Genomic DNA, 14,592 nt, shown 5'->3' with positions numbered 1-14,592 from the left:
GTAGTTCTCCAACCTCTTGGATTTCCTGTCCGGGGGTGCGGAAAAGAATGCACCACGAGAAGTGGAAGCCTGGACCATCAAGCTTTGGGGGGGTGGGATGGGTGGTGAGGAAAGTTGGGACGCCTGGTGCTAGGTGATGTCAGCGGGCGATCGTCCTATTCACAGGAGCCCATGAGCTGGATATAGACCATGTCCCCAGAAGGATGTCTTTCAAGGCCTCATTGAAAGGCAGTAGGGTTTCCGTGCTAGAGACCCCAGGCTGCAGGACCTCTGTAAAGAGATTAGTCTTCACCGCAACTGTAGGAAGCTGCAGGTCAAGTACCTCTGCAGCACTACGCACCACTATGGCAAAAGATGCTCCCTCCTCCGTAGCCAGGGTAGGAAGAGAAAACATACCAGTGTCTGGGGAGGTGTCCAGACCACTCGCTTCACCCAATTCCTCATACCAGTCCGAATCTTGTTGGTGAAGTATTTCTAAGGGATCCTGCTCCCCCACCCAATCCTCTTCTTCCACTCCCAACCCTTCAGAATAAGGCAGAAAAAACAGCATGGAGCCGTCGGCACCGGTCTCGGCGTCAGAGGCTGCCCGACCGTCTCCGTGTCATCGGGAATGAGGCTATGGAAGGCGGCGCCGGCAACGTCGAGGACCTCGTCGCCAGACGCGATGCCAGGGAAGGGTGCTGTGGAGGTGCGACTGGAGTCGGTCCGGACCTAGGAATAGGTCCACCCTGTGGCCGTGGTCCCAGGGCCAGAGCTGCCGGCATAGGAACCACAGGGGCCCCTCCGTCTTCTGAGCTTGTGGGGGTTGTAGGTGCACTGGCAGGGTCAGTCCGCCCAAATAATGGCATACATGGAGTTATAAAATTCTTTCAGCTGGGCGGGGGTCGCTCCCGGCTCCGGAAAGGGAGGGAAACGTGGAGCCGACCCTGGCACCCGCTACGCAGAGCGGGCTTGAACGCCAATGTTCCTCTGCCGCGTCTCGAGACGGGCGGGGTAAATTCGAAGCACACTTCGACTTCTTGTGCTTCTTGTGTTGCCTCTTACCTGACTTCAACGGCCTCGACGAAGAGGATTTCGATTCTCCGAACCGGTGTTCGGACCTTCCTATCAACCAAGACCTGGACCGGGACCAAGACCGACGAGGCGACCTCCACAGTGCTGGATGCAGGGCCGCGAGAAGCTTTAGAAACCGCTCCCTCCAAGCCTTCAGCGCCATGAACCGGCAGTCGGAGCACGACTTGGAGTCGTGGTCGCGCTCCAGGCAGCAAAGACAGGCGAAATGGGGGTCCGTGGCCAACATGGCACGGTGACAGTCGCCGCACAGCTTGAACCCTGAAGTCTTCTCACTCAACATGACACACCTACACACCAACAAAGTTGACAATAAGTCTGTCAAAAAATTACAGGGGGTAGCTCTCTTCAACGGATTGGCGCTGATGGTGAGGAAAGAAAATAACTGACATCAGCGAGTGGTGGTTATATTGATGACGCACATGTCAGGACGACAACAAACATGACGCCGACGATGCCACGCGGAGTTGACCGACGCCACCTACCAGCGCGCAGAGGTACTGATGAGAAAAATCTTCCAGATCCAGGCTGACGCATGGAAGTTCAAAGTTAAGGAATATATGGCTAGATGTCTCTATCAGATAGACCTTATGGTGTAGAGTGAGACATCTATGCCAGCTAAGGATCCTTTAGCGGAACCTCCAATACCGTCCTCCTCTAAATCATCCTCCAAATGTCAGAGCTATAAGGGGAAGTGGGAAGAAAATAAACGGGCAACTGCAGGACAGAACAGGAAATTAACCATGGTCACACCCTGAAAGCAGCTTGGACTCCAGAAGTGCAGCGAGTGCTGAGCCTGGTAGGAGAGAAGAGAAAAGAGGAGTAACTCACAGGACTGTCAGAGCCCGCATCCTGCCCATTCTGGCTGTGCAGACTACCGATCTCAGTCTGGGAACCAGAGTGTGAGACAACCTCAAAGAAACGCCTGCAGGAGAGAAAGCAAGAAAGAGACAGGAGAAGGAGAAAGAAACAAGTGGTGAGATCACAGTGACACAGTGAGGCTGAATCCACACACCAGGATACCACACAGTTGTCTTGATTACTTACAGGTAAACTTCATTCATCTAAATATCCTTCTCCATGCTTTAATGAGGCGGTCACAGCTTACCCAGGCATCACCTGACAAAGCATATCCAAAAAATACCTCTCATATCTCACCCTTTCCTTCCCAGACTCCACCATCTCGCATGGACAGAGGCCACATCATGTCCTGTCACCCCAAAGCAAGGGAGGAATCAAGGTCGCCATAATGGGAGGGAGGCTCGGATGTAGGTACTGGGACGAGGAAGGATGAGAGGAGTAATGGAGATTACAGGACATTCCCTCCTCAATTCTACCACATCCCAGAACTTTTTTTAATGAAGCTAATAACACAACCTGAAATAATCCCCCTCTCCAGCTCCAAAGTAATGTCCGCGCAGCACAATGAAATAAAAAAGAAAATACAGCATTACAGGAGAAAATACCTTTAGAGAGCAGCCTTCAAAACTTTCATACCAAAGTCAAAGATTTCTAAGTCATCAAATACAACTCTAAGGTTCAGCAAAGTGGAAGGGACTGCCCAGGTCGCTGCACGACAAATATTGTGAACAGATGCATCTCCTGCTTCCACCAAGAGGCTGTCACTCCACAAGGGAAGCGCCCTGAACTGATTGTGATATGAATTCTACAGATTTATAAACCAGAGTGATCACAGCTTCAACCAATCAACTTAGAGAGGAAATAGAGGGTTTATACCCTCATTAAAAGGACCAAAGTTTCCAAAGAGACTCTCACGTGCACTGTATTTAGCTGAATGACAGAGAGGGCTCTTCACTGGCCAGGTGACAACCAGGAGTTCCCATGCTTCTTCCTCCGCCAATGAGGGAGCAGGAAAGAAAGAAGGCCAACCTTTGGGTCTATATAGAACGAAGAGATCACTTTGGGAGAAAAATGTAGACCCAACCAAAGAGTCAGGGGAAAAATGCAGATAGAGAGGATTTAATACACACTGATCCAAACTCTTCCCACTGCTTGCAGTGATAATGGCCCCTTGGAGGAAACCCTTGAAGTACAGACATTTAAGGAACCTCACCCATAGGCTCCTAAGGAGGGGGTTGCTATGCTTTGAGAACCAAAGGTAAATACCAAGAGGCTGATAAGAGAAACCTTTCAATTACCTAGTTCTTCCTTATCAGAAGGACCCCTCCAAGGTGCTCTAACCCCCTTTATGGTTGCCCCCTGAATGTTAAGGGTGAAAACAGACAAATCTAAGTGAAAACCATCCTGAAGGATTTGAAGAACCCACTTAGGATCATAAGTATAGGAATCCGGTCATATGATTGTCGACTAGCACACCAACAAGTATCTTGGATGGCTGCTGTAAGAGAAGAGGAACAACCTGCATGTTGGAGACCCCTCCTTTCATCTTCCAGGCAGACAGATGGAGATGCCGACAGGACCTCTGGTACAGAAAACTCTGGAGTGGACAAAGGTCTAGTGGGAGAGTGCACTCCAGGGCTTGAGCCATTTGTCTCACCTGAGGGAACCAACTGGTCTGGGGCCAGAATAGGACATTCAGGATTAAGTCTGCCCTTTCTTCAGAGATGAGCCAACACTCTGGGACTCAAGAGGGATTGGTGGGAAGGTGTTCAAGAGAAGACGAGGCCAAGAAGAGGTTAAGGGAGTCACTCCCCATGCACCCACCGCTAGATCCCAGGAGAGGGCCCAATCCTAGAGCCCTAGAGAAGAGCACTGTGGAAGCTGGCAAAGAGATCTACCATTGATGTATCGAACCTCCTGCAAACCTTTAGAAAAGCTGACAGGGATACGTTGAAATTGTGAAAGTGAGAAACATTCTAGTTAAATGATCCTCTACATTGAGAGTTCCCTAAATACAAAGTAGACGGGGATAAAAGATTTCCTTCTGCACAGGAGCAGATGTGAACAGCACAGCTAGGTGATCTGGAGAAGCAGAGCCCGCTCGTGACAACTGTTTATGTAGGACTTGGCTAGTGAGTTGTCTGTCCGAGTCAAAACTGCCTGGCCTGAAATGAGCATGGAAAACCGGAGAGCAGCTTTTAAATTTGCTGCCAGACCTCGCCAGGAGGAGTGGCTTGGATCTCATTGAGGCCAAAGTGACATTTCTGCCATCTGCAGTGACAATCACAAGAGAAGGGAGGGACAGATGAACCCCTGTTCTGAGGTTTGCGGGATCTAAGCACCAGCGAAGATAGATTTTCACTGAAGAGGAGGGAGGGAAAACTGGAGATGATGTCAGACCAGAGCGCCTCTGTGCAGGCGAGCCCAGGGTACCACAAATACACAGAATGTCTTCACCAAAAGAGACGTAAACAAAATCAAAACTACTTGTCAGATCCCATCTAAATGAAACGTTTACAGAACTGTAACCGTTCAAATATGAAGCTGAACATGTCTCCCCGTTCTTGAAGTCAGTTCCTGAAAGAGACTGCGCATGGCTAGAAGAATGGGTAGTTGAAGTCTTCATTTTGCTGCTTTCAGTTTGGGGAGGTAAATACATCCCTATGATGTCTGGAACCTAGAGCTGAGGAATTCCAGATCTTAGAATGATTGAAATTGGACTTCTTGGCATGGAGAAGAAAGATATTTGTGTTGAACCAGATGCTGGCTGATTTTGACTGTGCCCTGAGACACTCCTGCTACAGCTGAAGAGTAGATTAGCCAAATGTCCAAGTAAGGGTGTATCATGATCCCTGTATTGTCTAGGAGAGCTACTGGGGGCTAATACCTTGGTGAATATTCTTGAGGGTGAAGTTAGCCTGTAGGGCCGGAGCTGAAATTGTCAAGGGAAACCTTGAACACAAGCTCTTAGGAAACACTGAGTGTCTTGAAGAATCGGTAAGGGAAGATATGCATTCTGAAGGTGTATGGTTGACATTCATTCTCCGGGAGATATCAGTGAAATGATTTGCTTCAAAGTCTTCAGTTTGAAATTAGTCTTTTTCATGAACTAATTCAACCCATTGAGACTGGTCATTACTGAATGGTTTTAACACCAGGAATACTAGAGAATAAACACTGCTTCTTCGTTCTCGCAGAAGAACTAGGACAATGGCTCATTGTTGGACTAGATCTGAATTTTACAGACAGAATCGATAGGACAAGCTGTAGAAATAATTCCAGAATCTGGTGGGATTTCCAAAATGTTCACACGAAAGACCAGACCTCCAAGATGGAAGTTTCATAGAAGAGATCGAGCAGGAGGTGTCATTGTCAGGACTGCTGTTGGGACTAGAGGACATGGACTGGGATCGTTGACTACTCTGGAGGAGGACCGATACCTTCATTTTTCTGGTGGTGCTTGAGGATGGTTGGTAGGTTTTTTTTTAAGGAGTTTTGCCAAGGTCTAGCTGGCTTAGACAGAGCTTTGAATGCTTGAGTGTGCTTTTTATTTTTTAAATATTAGTTGCATAACATCTTCCAGAAAGCTGAGACCCCATAACAGGTAAATGCAAGCAATCAGCATTTGGCACCCCTTCTGATTTTCAGTCTCTTTAAAAACATGATGATGTGCAGCAACATTTGAGGCAGTGGAAAAAGTGGACACTTTCAGAATGTCAAAAGTTAGGTCAGACAAAAACTTTGCCAGCAACCTCATTCACGCTGGCAAGTTACCGGCTTGATAAACAGTAGCAAATGCATGGAAATCCCTGACCAGTGAGGGGGAAGTGTAGACTGCATACGCCTCTGCTCTTCTGGTCAGGTTAAGACTATCAAAGCTTGTTTTAAGAGCAGCTTCAATTTTCTTAGGCCCTGGAACGGCGGTATCCTTGAATACCACACAGAGGATTGAAAGGCTAGATTTGTTAACATGGTGTCCAGCTGGACTTCTGCTGGACGATCGAGTTCAACTTTGGCTAAAGGATAAACTCTCACCCACAATCTGGGTATGTCAGTCTTTTCAAGATCCTTCCACTCTTTCAGAAGGTGGTCACGGATGTCCCGATTTACCAAAGACTAGGAAGAGGATGAATCTATGATTGTGAAACTCTGCAGAACATGCACTTGGAAGGTCCTCTTCAAAGATCAGCTGAAGATTGTTTGTGAAATATTTGAAAATCATAGGCAACTTTGATTGCTGAACAAATTTGCTTCTGAGAATGGGTTTAGGATCTAGAGAGCCCACGTCGTACTCAAGGGATGGCCATGAAGAAATGGAAAGAGAGTAGGCCGAAGAATTGGATGGAAAAGCAAGAGCATCCTCTGGCATACGCTCTTCTACTGCAAGCTTCCCCGACTTCCTTAAGCTTTCAGAGAGGGAGGTGACAAGAGACTGTAACTGGTCTAATGGCACCGAAAGGGGTGATGCCTCAGGGTCATCTCTGTGACGCTTGCTGGAAGAACTCTTGTTACGTTCCATATGCCGCTCCTCAACTGTATGTTTTTTTGTGCTCCATCCTGACACTCAACTGAAACCAGGACAACAACGCACAAGAAACAAAACAGTCCACAAAAGGAGGCTTGGGTCCGTACGCTACCTAGATTGGACCACTTCAATTTTATATACACACGTTGTATCTAGATAGCATAGTTTAAACAAATTGCTACAAAATATGAGCCTTTGTCCTTAATTCAGATAGCCCTGTGATTTATTTCACTTTTCTTTTTCTACTTTACAAAAACCGAGATTTTTGTCGGGCAACACTTCTTTTTGCAGCATTTATAACAAACAATGTAGAAAAATACATAACAAACAAATCATAAAACTAAACGGTAAACAAGTATAACGTGTCAAAACCTAACAAGACACGTAAGACCAGTCCCTTACCACAATAGGAAACACTAGGAGGAAAAATATAATTCAACAAAGAATGTCTTTTGTTATCTTGGCAGTGTTTGTGGTTCTGGGAGTTACAGTTTTTGAGGGGTGTTGTCAATAGGAGAGAGGTGTTGGTACAAAGATTGTCTCGTGGCACACCCTGTAAGTGCCTTGTACCAATACCTCTCTCCTATTAGTGTACTTTATTTTTTTAAATATATTTTTTAAGGAGTTAGTTATTAATAATTTAATTATTTATATGTGTGCATATTATCGAAGATATTTATTTAAAAATATATCTATTTAAAATAATGACATTTCTTTTAATTTTTTGAATTGTCTTTTGTTTTAAAAAAAAATTCTTGATGCGGTTAGTAAGTGTTAAATATAAATTTTTGTTAATTTATTTTTTAAATGGTTCAATTTATAGGATATGCATATATATTATTTATTAGTCATTTGATTTTATGTGACATATTTTTTATTCTCAATTATCATCTTTTGAATTGACAAATTACTTATATTTTGACAATTATTTTAATATATTATTAGCTCTTTATTATATAAGTTGCCACAACTATTTTTAAATTAAATGTATTTGTGTGAATTTCATTTTTTAGAAGATATTTAATTATTGTTTACATTTGTTTAATGGTACATACTTTCAAAATAGATGTGCTACTTTAAAAAACAAAACAACGTTTTTAGGTTACAATAACTTTAAAAAAATGATATTATATATACACAACCCGGTTTACAGACACTTACTTCCTTTCAATATATATATACACCAAATCCAAAAATTGATTGGTACAGAAGAAAAACTTTAAAGCAATATTTCAAAGAAAGACAATCTTACAGTGAAGTCCATTTGTGATCACTGTTCTACTTTTATAAAATGAGCCTTTCTAAATCAACAAAGTCCCTATTTCGAATCGTGTAGGTGTTAAAAGAAAGCTGGAGCTCAGTCCTAGAATCTTTTACAGTCCTTCCTGTTACCATATTCATCAATCCTGCATCGGTTTCTTTCTAGCCCTGCACATGTGGATCTCTTTACTATTCATTTTTTGTTTCCATTCAGATTGGACGGAATACTTATGCAGTGTTCAATATTCTACACTGAGTTCTTAATCTTGAACTTGTGGGGCAAGTTATATACTCGTAATGTATACATCCATTTTGTCTCAAGTATATATCTGCTCATCTTTTTACATTGTCTCATGTATCCAAGTGAACGTATAATCCTCAACTTTATTGAATCCATGTGGACTCCTGGTTTCCAGGCAAAGAAAGAGGTAAGATGCTAGTCTTATCAGCTTTAATAGATATACTTGCCAATGTAATGTCCACATTTTGGTCCACAATTTTTGGCGTGGATATTATGGTACTTTACATGTACATAAAGTCGATATTTTGTCATACAACCCACAAAGAAGGGAATCTCATGCCTTACATCAAAGGGATTCACCAGTTGTTTACTTCAGTCAGGCAGCCCTCTTCACTAAGGTAGTAAATGAACTCCGGGCTGGGACACATTTCTTTAACTCAAAGGAAGGAAGGAAATTCCAATGGCACCCTGCATGAATGTGCCAGCAGCCCCGCTACCTCATAATAGCTGGGTAATAAAAAACCTATAACGCACTCAGAAGCAGGAGCCCCATTCTTGCCATACATCAGACCAGTGGGGTACAAAAATATCAAGGAACTAAGGGCTGATTCCTCGTGGCTAAACTCCGCCCTTCAGAAGTGGCCCATACCCGGCCCGACCCAAACAAAGCAAGGCACCCATATGAGAATTCAGCAACCTGAGGCGAGCCCCAATAAACAGCAATTTAAAATTAACCTCTGTGGCATATCAACCTGGTGATGGAACCCTCCACAAACTGCTGAAGTTGACGTCACCAAAAAGACGGTATGGGAGCCCTGCTACACAGCTTGCCAGAAGAAAAGGACTGGCCCTGTCAGGATCTGTGGCGCTATCTGATTAGGGAAGTAGATAAAAAATAACAGGAGGTGATGTGGTCCAAGATTCCATCCTCCTATCTGTCTCCAGATGGGAGGGTGGAATCTAGGAGGAAAAAAGAAAGGGTCTGGGAGGTACTTTATGGGTGTAGAAATGTGAAGCTTCCTCATGTTGGGCCTGAGGGTGTTGTGACCACCTCATTAAAATAAGGACTGTGACAAGGTAGGATTGATGAGTCAATAAAAGTTACATCAGTCACCTTTCTGCATAATAGGCACATAGTCAAATACAGAGTTTCCACCCAATAGAAGAATCAGCCCCACAGTTAGGACAATGAAGGTGCATCCAATGTGTGTAAGCAACACAGCAAAGATGCCATTCCTAAGACTGTAAAAACACACACACAGCACAACTGCTTTAATCAACAGGCATTTCCTGACAATCTGTGATGCAGCATTTGTCATTCACTAGCAACATGCCGTCAATCATGGAGATACAGATGTCAGAAAATACCTTTACACAGACTGTAATCATACCCAGGGCAGCATTCAAAGACCACAAGTTAGAGACAATCACTCAGGAAATATAGTCCAACAAAGAGAACTGCCTGGGGGAAATGGGAGTTTTCAACTCACACAGCAGCTGCTTGGGAACGAACACAGTAGTTTCACACAAATACCTTTGGGCCGTAAGCGACGTGAGTGAGGTTTAGTTACCTGAGTGTCCCTTGAAATGATCTAATTACACCGCAACACCAGCACACTGCTACTGGTTGGCAATGCTCAAAGTTTTACATGGATGAGATTTGCTTCTCCCATTTTGACAACTTGTTTGTAGATGAAACATTTTTTTAAATAGAGGTCCTTGTGTTGGTCCTGATGAGGCTTTCTGAAAGTCTGTATTTGGGGCCGAAACTAGTAGACATATTTCAGACGAATCTCACCACGGTACAGTGATATAAACTGGAAGGCAGCTACGGGGTGCATTATACATTTGAGACAAATATTGTGTCCGTAGGACTCTTGTAATAAGCTTCGAATACCTTGAAACAGGATTCACTTTAGAACACTGCTTGCTAACTAATTTGTATTACATACAAGGACTCCATACACATCGGGTTGTATATCATATTTATTCATGGGGGTTATTCTTGTGAAATGTCTGTTTTTACTAATTGTGTTATGTCAATACATTTTACTTGTAAGAAACCGTGATATATTTACAGCCATTAGTTATGTACTTATTCATTGATAAGAAGTAAAAAATAATTTAGGAAAGAAGACACACGAGAGGAGTTGGAGTGGCTATATATGTTGAACGATGTATCAAGGTGTATACTGTATTAGGGGATGGAATTTAGTGATGGGGCAACTAATGACAAATTTTCGACTGACCATTTACTCCCATTAGGATTGTGAAAAGTGTTCAATCTCCACCCAAAAGGCGTTCTCTTGGGTGGAATATATGCCCCTTTCCCCCGTAACTCTCTGGAGTTTCCAGGGGAGCCCCACAATTGTTCTAATCACTCAGGAAAGTCACTCCATTCACACCGGGTGTGTCTCTACAGTGAGAATCCAAACGTAACACAAAAACCCCAGTGAAAAGTTAACAGTGAGCTCAAAACCACTCTTGTCCATTCCACCAGACATTGACATTTCAGGGCACCGAGATCTATTTAACCCCTGGTGATGCTGAATGTGCAACTGGAAAGCTTTCACATTGTGACTGCCAAGCTCTGCCATCAGCTCTCTCTTACGGTCTGTTTATTCATAAAGAGATGAGCAGGTAGGAGCAAGAACCTCCTTCTAGCCTGTTCCACACTGCACCAGTGGAAGGTAGAAAAATAATTAAAGTACTTCCGAGTCTAGGAGCATGTTTGGTAATAGAAAAAGCAAGGAGTTGTCATTTCATTTTAAAACAAGTTGCGACAGTGCTCTTCTGCTCTGCACTAGCATGACTGCCTTAAAAGAGGCACAAAATGATTGGTTGGCTATCTTAATGAGTGTTTCCTGTCATCTATTAGATGTCCCAACACACAACCTGTAGCACCGTTATGATTAGGGCTCCCGGTTTTATGGTATTTATTTTTTGGACATTTCCGTCTGTATTTATCCATATTTATTTTTGGGACATTTTATCTGTATTTATCCATATTTATTTTGTGTTTTGTGTATAAATTAAGTTGTAAAACTGGACAGTTCCTTTATTTATTTAATTGATAGACGCGCACTTATACTTTGATGCCTGTTGTGTTTTAGCTATTTAAGCGGTCAAATATTACATAACAATGCATCCACTAGCAAATACTAGCATTATACCACAAATATATATTGACACAAGCCTTTATTTAAATACATTTCATCCTGTTTTTTAATTTCCATGCTGTCTATCTGCTCAGCTGTTGGGCTATAATTCATGAAAGACAGCACGAAGAGTCACATAAAAGCAGCACAATTTTCTGTATTTATCCACTTTTATAAATAAATGCAGACAGAAAACACTTTTTTTTCTGTCTGTATTTATGTGTAAAAATCCGTGAAAACGGAAAACAGGGAGCCTTAGTTATGATGTACCTGATGAATATTTACATGTGTGCAGTGGCACATTGTAGGAAAGTAGTATCTTCTTTCATGGACACCCCCGCTTTTTGCTGGTGTAATTCTGTTTTTCTTGCTGGTCTGACTGGAGTCCTGCCAATCAGGACCCCAGTGACTGTCCTCTCTCCCTAAATTGGACTATGGTAAGTACTTTTGTACCTTCTTAATTGGCTACTGGTGTATCCTTTTAAGTCCCTAGTCTATGGTACTGAGGTACCCAGGGCAGAGATACACCAGGGGTCTCCCATGGGCAACGTCATGTATTATGTCACCCATGAGAGACCACTCAACTTGTGACTACAGGCCTGCCGTTGCAGCCTGTGTGAGTGGGTGCTAGCACCACTCACAACAGATGTTTCCTTATATCTGAGGTCACTGCACTTAAAACGTATAAGTCACCCCTAAGGTAGGCCTTTCAATCTTGAAGGCAGGGTGCATGGTTATAAGTGTGAGGGTGCCCTGCATAAGAAGGAAACCCCATACAAAACCCAGAGTCGATTGTCATGGCTTTGTAAGTGCGGTCAGCCATTTTATACATATAGTGGACATCAAGTCAATTATATATTGGCTGCACCGAAAACCTGTCATGTTGGGTCTCAAACATGTTGGAATCCTACCCGAACACCAATTTCAGTGTTGGATGTAGGATCCCATGTACTGGGGGGCTCCCCTAGGGAGCCCCCCTGTATTCCTGGTACCAGCCTTTCAGGGTCTAAACAGCAAGCTTGTGTTGCTGCCGACTTTAAACACGATTCTGCCCTCCTGCTGCTGAGCCAAGCTCGAGCAGAGGAAGGTAGAACAATAGGTTTCCTGTCACAGGAAAGTGCAACCACCTCCAAAACAGGACTTAGTGTACTGGGCTGGAGTGGGGGCGCTTGCCAGCACCACCAGACTGCTTTTAAGGGAACATTTTTTGTTCCCTCCTTGCATGCTCCTGTTAGAACCAGTTCAGGAAGCGGTTGGCTCCCGCTCTGGCATGAAACTGGACAAAAGACATGAAAGTAGCCTCCCCTCTATCCAGCCTCTCCTCTGGGAGAAACCCCTTAATCGTCCCAACCCTTTCCTTTGGGTACTTAAAGGCTTATCTGTGGGCGGCTCTTCAGATTTGTTATGGGACAAGATTCAGATCTGAAACCACTACATCTCCAACAGCCTGGGTACGTTGGAGTTCGCTGGACTTGGGTCTGGGGACCGAGACTGCATCTGGAAGACTCCTGCTGCTCTTGGGTCATCTGTGCCTGTACTTCAACCAATTCTTCTCCAGGCCTGTAGGCATCAAAGACACCCGAAGAAATCCCTCTTCGAGTGAAGGAGTCACTCCCCTGCATCTGCAGGCCCCGCAACTAAGCTGACTGGTCTGCTGCTCCTGACGTCCTATGGACTTCGAAAGGCTCAGCAACCTAGGCTGTGGTTCTGCAACTTCAAAAGGCCTGCACTGTCTTCTCAGCAAGTTTAAAGTCAGTATCCCTCTTCTGAACTGTTGGAGCAGTACCCCTGTGCACTGCGCTGACTTGCTCTTGCCAACGCTTTTCTGACTCTCTTCTCCAGAGATCTTCGGGTTCCAAGAAGCTCCAGCCTCCAGCATCTCCTGCTACCTAGATCTTTGTCCTCACTGCATCCTCTGCACTTGCATCTTTGGTGAGCTGCTCAAGGTCCTTTTGCGACTGCTGTGCCTTCGGCCTTTGGTCCTCCTGAGGGCTTTGGTCCTCCTGAGGGTTTTCTTTGGCTCTAGTGGGCTCCCCTGCTTGTCGGGACCTGCTCTGACTCTCCTGCTTTTGGTGAGTCCCTTGGACCTTGTTGGTACCAACACTGCATCTTCTTTGTATTCCTAATCTGTTGCTGCTGCCAAGGCTTGTTGGGGCACCCACTGGACACCACCTCCTTGGCTCTCGACTTCCGACGTGGGACCCCCCAAAAGAGGTCTTACAGTAATAATTTCAAAAGTCGACTTAACCTCATTTTTCAAAAAGCAATATGAGTTATGCATTAGCAAAAATGTATGGTTCAAATATATATTGGTTTCCGTTTCTAAAGCAACAAATAGTGAACATGGATGGGTGACGGGAGAACATCAGCCCTTTTTGGTCCAGGGATCTGCAAGGGCTGAGGGACTGCGCTGGCCAACGAATGACAAACCAGGCTACACTTTAGGCAAAGCCCTGCCACACACGCATTAAGGCCCTCTTCATACTCCTACTGCAGAATAGCACCTAACCCAAAGTGTTGGCATCAAACTACTACCAGGTGTTAGTGAGTAGAAACAGGTCCAATCACATGGTCACACACAAAGCATAAAAATACCATGGGAAAGCAAAAAGGATAAGCATAATGTGTGCACTCATGCAGACACCACCCCCCATGGCACACATGGGCCCAGTAAATGTCTCACACTTAGTGTTCTGGAAGAAAGGACGGCTTATCTCTGGATTCAGGCGCTGTGATTAATGGAAAAGCACAACCCTGTCACTTGGAACAAAGAGTGAAAAGAATCTCCTCCACCATTCACGTTGAGAGACTGTAACAGACTACAAGGGGACAAAATGTACATTTTCACTCAAGCAAACCATGAAATGGGAAGTCACAAAAACACATTCTTATGGAGAGCCCTCGATGTGCAGGGACAGGAACACCCAAAAGAGGAAGCACCTGGAGATTGTGCAAGAGTCAGAGATAACAACAAACGGGCAACTGACACCACACAAAGTGCAGTGACCGGAAACTCCAGAGACAACAGCCAACAAACCTGTAATTGACACCACACAAAGTGCAGTGACAGGAAACTCCAGCGTCAGTGATAACAACAGACTTGTTCTCAAAGAGACCATACAAAGTGCAGTAACAAGAAAATCCAAAGTGAGTGACAACAAAAACTTGCTGTTCGCAAAAAACAACTCACAAAATGCAGTGACAGGAAACTCCAGAGTCATTGACAACAACAAACGTGTTGTTCTCAAATGGACCACACAAAGTGCAGCGACAGGAAACCCCAGAGTGAGCGAATCACAAAAACCTCTTGTTCTCAAAAGACACCACCCGAAATGCAGTGAGAGGGAACTCCAGAGATAGTGGCAACAACAAACTTGTTATTTTCAAAGACACCGCAGAAAGTGCAGTGACAGGAAACTCCAGAGTCAGCGACAATCAACTTGTTAATCTCAAAGACACTATACAATGAGCTGTGA

General features: G+C 44.3%; 1 protein-coding gene across 3 annotated transcripts in view; it reads right to left on the bottom strand.

Moving 5' to 3' along the window:
- The window catches only part of LOC146813651 (phosphofurin acidic cluster sorting protein 2-like), a 1,059,532-nt gene that overhangs the window by 381,496 nt on the left and 663,444 nt on the right, over nt 1–14,592 (bottom strand). For all 3 annotated transcript variants that reach the window (XM_085610139.1, XM_085610140.1, XM_085610141.1), the window contains one exon: nt 1,903–1,996. In XM_085610139.1, coding sequence (XP_085466265.1) covers nt 1,903–1,996 — 94 coding nt within the window. The remainder of the gene's footprint in view (nt 1–1,902; nt 1,997–14,592) is intronic.

Source organism: Triturus cristatus, chromosome 6 (assembly GCF_964204655.1).
Source record: "Triturus cristatus chromosome 6, aTriCri1.1, whole genome shotgun sequence".
NCBI classification, from domain to species: Eukaryota; Metazoa; Chordata; class Amphibia; order Caudata; family Salamandridae; genus Triturus; species Triturus cristatus.
This window is presented reverse-complemented; position numbering and strand designations above follow the sequence as displayed.